We start from the raw sequence: 6,000 nt of genomic DNA, 5'->3' as shown, positions 1-6,000 counted from the left end.
GTCACGAAAAACCGCCAGTCATCAAAATATTTGCCTGTGCACAGACAGTCAACCCACAGCAATGTGAAAGGTGTACGTACACACACACACATTGATACACACACACACACACACACACACAAACACATGTACACACACAAACACACACACACACACACACACACACACACGCACATGCGCGCTAAATATAGAATTTCATGTTTTTATTATGAGCATGAAAGTTGCAAAGGATGAAGTGTTCTTTCTGTTTTAAAGGGTCACAAACTGATGATAAGGTAGGCCTACACCCAGCACCTCTTGTTCACATGAAAAAGGTTGACTTCTGCCAGCAGACGGATCCTGAAGAACCCAAAGGAAACCGACAACCGCTAGCAGTGCATGAACATCTTTTCAAAGTTATGGAGGAAGAGCCCGTCAGCGAGTCAGACGAGGAGGAGGGAATGGTGACAGATCGAGAAAACGAGGACTGGGAACTCAGTAACCAATCCGAGGAGAGCTGTGACACAGTTATCACTGGAAGGTACAAGCTTTTGTCATGAATCTTTTGTCGCTGTTTCTTAGTTGAACATGGGGAAATTCCCAATGTCCCGTTTCACGCTTAATCACGAATTTCGCTATATCTCATGTACATTGTTGTAAACATTCCCACCCCCCACGAAAGAAAAAAAAAAGATAAAAAGAAAGAAAAGGGAATTTATGCAACAGATCATGTCCGTATGTGATTGTGATGTATACTATTTCTATGTCGTCTGCTCCTGAAGCAGACAATGTTGTTTTGGAGCAACCCGGATGACACGGGGTGGGGTGAAACAGAGGATGATGGGTACATTATAAATATAGCCCACAATCATCCTGACTGTAAACAGTGACAGCCGAAATATTAGCTGAGTTTTTGAGGAGTAGAAAAGCGACAATAATCCCGGCGAGTATCATTGTTTTTTAAGCTTTTCTGTTTTGATATCGTACCACTATCATGGGCTTTCAATTGAAGTGAAAAACTTCATGAGAGTGGTAGTTATAGTGTGAAAAACCTTCCTGTACTACTCTGCAACAGTTCTAACCTACTTTGGAAGCGTGGGTATTTGTTCCTTCTGTCAAGATGGTTGAACGTGCTACAGTTTTGTTTGTCGGACACTCGCATGCACGAAGACTTGGGGAATTCCACAAATAACCTCTGCTTTCAGTTTCAATGATCTCTCCCTTATGAGTATGTTTCTGAGTCATAAATTCACTATCTGATGCAAAAGTTTTGACAGACCTGAGTTTAGTGGAACTCCCACTCTATGTCCTAAAAAAGATATGTAACAAAATCAAATCTTAGAAATTAGAAAAATATATAATAGTGAGGGTAAATTTCTAAAAGTTTAACTTCAAGCAGTTCATTTAACCAAGAAAGGTAGTGAACGTTGTAACACAAGAGGGGGAAGGGGGGGGGTATATTTAATGTACCCGTTATACATTCATACCGATGCATATCACCACAAACAGTTATTTCTTGAGTCAAATTCATCGATTTAATTTGTATTTCTATTTGCGGGGCACAGGCTATGCTGACCGGCTCACAGAGTATCTGATGCGGGAGTACACCAACAGCCCCAGGAACCTGGAACTAAGTTTGTGGGATCATGTGGACCATGTACCAGACCACCTGGCATCCCAGTACCATCGTCCCACCATGCAGGAAGCTGTTCAACACAGGGTCACACGATTCCCTCCAGCTGGGGGAGTTTGAACCCCACTCTTCCTCCGTCTGGGAAAGTGTCCCTGATCGTTTTCACGGCACAAGCTGGTAGAGGCACCCTGATGCTTTTGCCTAGAAAACCCCAACACCATCGCACCAGCTGCCTGTAGGCGACATATCTGTATTTCCTGCGAAAGCAAGAAAGAAACAAGTGGTGTAAAGCAATCCCAGAATAACATTGAACACACTGCATTTTTGTCACAAATATAATATAGGCAAATATTTAAAATCTATATATCAATAACCCGTAGCAAGAAAATAGATTACAATTTCATACGAAAATCGTATAGAAAGCGTGTGGAGCGATTCCTTGAAAATGATTGCTGAGATCTTCATGAAACTTTGCATCTAAAACCTTCCAGAAGATGTCTTCCTTTTTTTCGATAAATGTCAGGCGGAAACCTCCTTTTCTTCATCCATAAATATAAAGATATGACATGTTCACTTTAGAAATTTGTGTTGGAATCTGTTATGTAGGTATACTGTATGCAGGCAGTTATCGAACTATGACCAATGTCCGCCAAGTTCTATTACTGTAGGCTTTCACCAACGATCATCAGCTACACACCCATTCTAAGCAATGAGGTACATTTCCGATGTCAAAACTTAAGAAAAATGAACAAGCTCTAATCATACTGATAATTATGTGGATAGGGTGGATTAATGTATTAGTTAATTATTTGTCAGGGGAGTTACAATTTTGTTCGTCATTTTTTTTAATCGGAGTACACCTGTCGTGGGGAGTAACTTTCTCACGTATGAGTAGAGTAACATATTCGTACGAATTTTTTACTCCGGAGTAAAAATCTCGTAGGATTAATATCGTGCTACACCGGCAAGTAAGAAGTGTACATACTGAAGAATCCCACATCAATTAAATTGTATCTTGAAAAGTTTGTGGGTGGGTGTTCAGTCTTACAATAGGTTTTGTATTTATTTCACACAAATGCTATTGTTTCCCAGTTGCTGTTATTTTCCACTGTTAATGTTTATAATGAAGATTTAATTAGATTCGATGTATTTGTGTCTAGTTTACGTATCCGATCTGTTTATTTGTGTAATACAATGTACTACAGGGTATTTCACTCTCTTGTCAGTGTAAGAATATGCAAATATATCCGAATGATAATCTTCTGATTTGTGTTGTGTTACATACTCATGCAGATCGAAGTTTAGACGCCCGTAGTCCTGCTTGTACGCATAGTATGCGGTCTCCAGGCAGTAGATGTCCAGGCACACGGTACGAAAGCCAGGATGTGCTGTGATGCAGCCTACCTGCTCTTCCAGGCCTTCTACCTTCTGTTTGATTTGTCTGACGTCGTGGCAACACACACACTCAACAGAAGTTGGCATCCGGCAGCAATGTCCGCACTGACACCTGAAACAGTAGATCACACTGTAATCATAACAGCATGCCCCGTTCACATAGGAGACACACAAAAAAACGGGTGATTCTTATGTATGCACAAAACTTACCATGCTTTACAAAAACAACACGAACAGTACCATTAGTCGCGGTTTCACAATGCATGCAGTGTTAGTACCCTTCGAGTGAATCTAACAGGGTCGCTTTTTAACACTGACCACACATCGTGACTGACCTGGCCACTGTGAAACAGAAACAATGTCCTGTCTCCTCAAGGTGTTTGAAAATACTCCTGCACTGTCTTTTGAACAGTGTCCCATGTTGCGAAACAAAACAGACCAAACATCAATCAAAAGAAGGGAACTGTTGTGCATGCATTTTTGGATATTTCTGAGAAAGCATCACATTCACAGAATTCGATTTCAGCCTGCTTCTGTTGGAGCCTGGGGAACATAGCCACTACACAATGGTCGCCTCATCACGGGTATCGCGCGTGCGCACACACACACACACACACACACACACACACACACACACACACACACGCACAAACAAATTAATCTTTGTTCATCACTGAATTATTTATTTTCAGATCTACGATAGATCTTCCTAGTTTTTCTGTTGAAATCGGGCACACGCCATTATGCCCCCCCCCCCCCCCCCCCCCCACACACACACACCCTCCTATTCAACAGAACGAAGATTGTTTTGAAGAGTTCTTCAAAAACATACCGCTTCACTCAAGATTAAATTCTGCACTGATTTATAAAAAAAAACCCACACGCTTTGTCTGCATCATTCACAACAATCCTTGGTATCGTCCCAGAATTGCCTTTCGTTCATTTTCAATGCCTACTCGAAATGTCCTTCTACCCTTGAAAAAACTATTTCCCAACCTCCCTACTGACCAAACAACATCTCTGGCACGATTTCCTTCCTAAAATTAATACCCCAAATCACCACTTTTAGACCATAACTCATGTCCTTCCGTCGTTTTACAAATCGTATCATGGCAGATCTAAAATACATAAAAAGGTTACAGGGGCATAGGCACACATGTAAGGCAATATTCCTGAGATAGATCTCTGAATATTGAAATCACCGCCGCCATTTCAGAAAGCTCCCTTTTACTGTTTTGTGGTTCCATGCATTACCTAAAACGAAACACTGTGTCTTACTGTCACGAATCAGTGAAAATATCATCAACATCAATGTCATTCTGTACGAGAAAATGGCATTACGCTCAACATGTTTTGTTGTGTAAACGGAAAAAAAACCCGTGCTTAGAATTCCCAGAGGGGAAAGAGATCGTCAAGTGTAGGCAACACTGCAGATACATTTATTCTGAACTGTACAGTCCCAAGTAAAATATCCAAGTGGTAAGAAAACAAGACGCTTGAAAAGCTCAGCTTAGCATAATCCTGTCATGCTAACATACCAACAGAAGCACAAGAACTGATGAGTGGAAAACGCACATGACTTTTGATCTAGCATGCAGAAGATAGCGACAACATTAGTAATCACATACCAGTCAGTGTTGCCGATTCTGCATGCTGGCTCTGTTACGAGCAGCGTCTTGTGGCCTTCTTTCCTCGTCTTTCTTCCGTGGTTCAAACTGGTAGGAAGAACGATAGCCTGGCTCAAACGTGGTCCGTCGTACTCCTCCTCTTCCTCGCTGCTGTAAATACTGTGAGTGGCCATATTTGTTCGAGCAGTGTGTGACGTAGTATACACGTGTGCAAAAGGTCATGAGCCAAGACTGCGCGCGCGGTGGAACAATTCGGAACAGCAAAAAAAGGTTTCAAAGTATACTTTTGGGGCTTCTGTGTTCATTTTTACACATACAATTGTGGTTAATGAATTAAAAGTGTCAACGTATCAAAAGTGACCCTAAACCTTGGACTTTTCCTTTAAGCAAACAAACAAACAAAACAAAAAAAATTCTGTTCTAATCAGTTTCTAAGAAAAGGGAAACCTAAAACAGCTAGACAGGACGGGATTTCCCGATAAATCTAATTGTAGTTGAGCTGGTTTTGAAGACCGATGGATAGACTTGTTACTTTTCACTGCTTCCATGTTGAATACTGCGACTCTTTTCCCTTAATTTAGGTTTTAACATATATTCACACGCACGCACACACACACACACACACACACATACACACACACACACACACACACACACACACACACACATATACATTTATATATATATATACGCACACACGCACACACGAACACACACACACACACACACACACACACACACACACATATATAATATACGCACACACGAACACACACACACACACACACACACACACACACACACGCGCGACCGTTTTCCCCTAAGAATTGACGATTGCTAACACAATCACCACTGACCACAATAACTGACCAGTGGCTATTATCAGATCAGTAGCTGGGGTGCACAGGGGATTTTATCGTTGCTCATGTTTCATTGCCTTGTCTGGTATTGATTATGGGCATACTAATAGCCATCTGCCTGGATCCGCTGGTGTAAAGGACCACTGCCGGAGGAGTGAGTGTGAAATGAATGGCACTTTTCGCAATCTTCATCGTTACTATAGGTGTGTCTCGGTGTCTGTTCGGCGTGCGTATATAGACTGATGCGTCTGTCTGTCTGACTCTTTGTCTGTCTGTCTGTCTGTCTGTCTGTGTCTGTGTCTCCGTGTGTGTGTGTGTGTGTGTGTGTGTGTTAGTCTTTGCTTTGAGGGACCTTTCATGTGCCGATGAGGAGAAAATTTTAATGGTGTTTTCAGGATAAACTAATTGACTCAGTGATCGTTTTCGTAACAATCAGTTCTCTCTCTCTTTCTCGCTCGCTCTCTCGCTTTCTCAAAGCTTTAAATAACACATTTACTCATGCATG

General features: G+C 41.6%; 1 protein-coding gene and 1 long non-coding RNA gene across 2 annotated transcripts in view; one reads left to right on the top strand and one right to left on the bottom strand.

Moving 5' to 3' along the window:
* LOC138967369 (uncharacterized) overlaps positions 1 to 2,875 on the top strand; it is a 4,078-nt gene extending 1,203 nt beyond the window's left edge. The window contains exons 2-4 of the long non-coding RNA XR_011455935.1: positions 1 to 72; positions 256 to 520; positions 1,545 to 2,875. The exon at positions 1 to 72 is cut by the window's left edge and continues 85 nt beyond it. This is a non-coding gene — a long non-coding RNA (uncharacterized lncRNA). The remainder of the gene's footprint in view (positions 73 to 255; positions 521 to 1,544) is intronic.
* Positions 1,501 to 5,018, bottom strand: LOC138967361 (uncharacterized). Its single transcript, XM_070339891.1, has 3 exons — positions 4,636 to 5,018; positions 2,898 to 3,119; positions 1,501 to 1,869 (listed from the first exon to the last, which is right to left on the bottom strand). Exons 1-3 carry the CDS (start codon positions 4,806 to 4,808, stop codon positions 1,701 to 1,703), a joined length of 564 nt encoding a protein of 187 aa, XP_070195992.1. The 5' UTR covers positions 4,809 to 5,018; the 3' UTR covers positions 1,501 to 1,700.
* Between the last annotated feature and the right edge of the window lie 982 nt (positions 5,019 to 6,000).

Source organism: Littorina saxatilis, linkage group LG1, assembly GCF_037325665.1.
Source record: "Littorina saxatilis isolate snail1 linkage group LG1, US_GU_Lsax_2.0, whole genome shotgun sequence".
Classification (NCBI taxonomy): Eukaryota; Metazoa; Mollusca; class Gastropoda; order Littorinimorpha; family Littorinidae; genus Littorina; species Littorina saxatilis.
The sequence above is the reverse complement of the archived record's forward strand: the minus strand, read 5'-3'. Positions and strand labels throughout refer to the sequence as shown.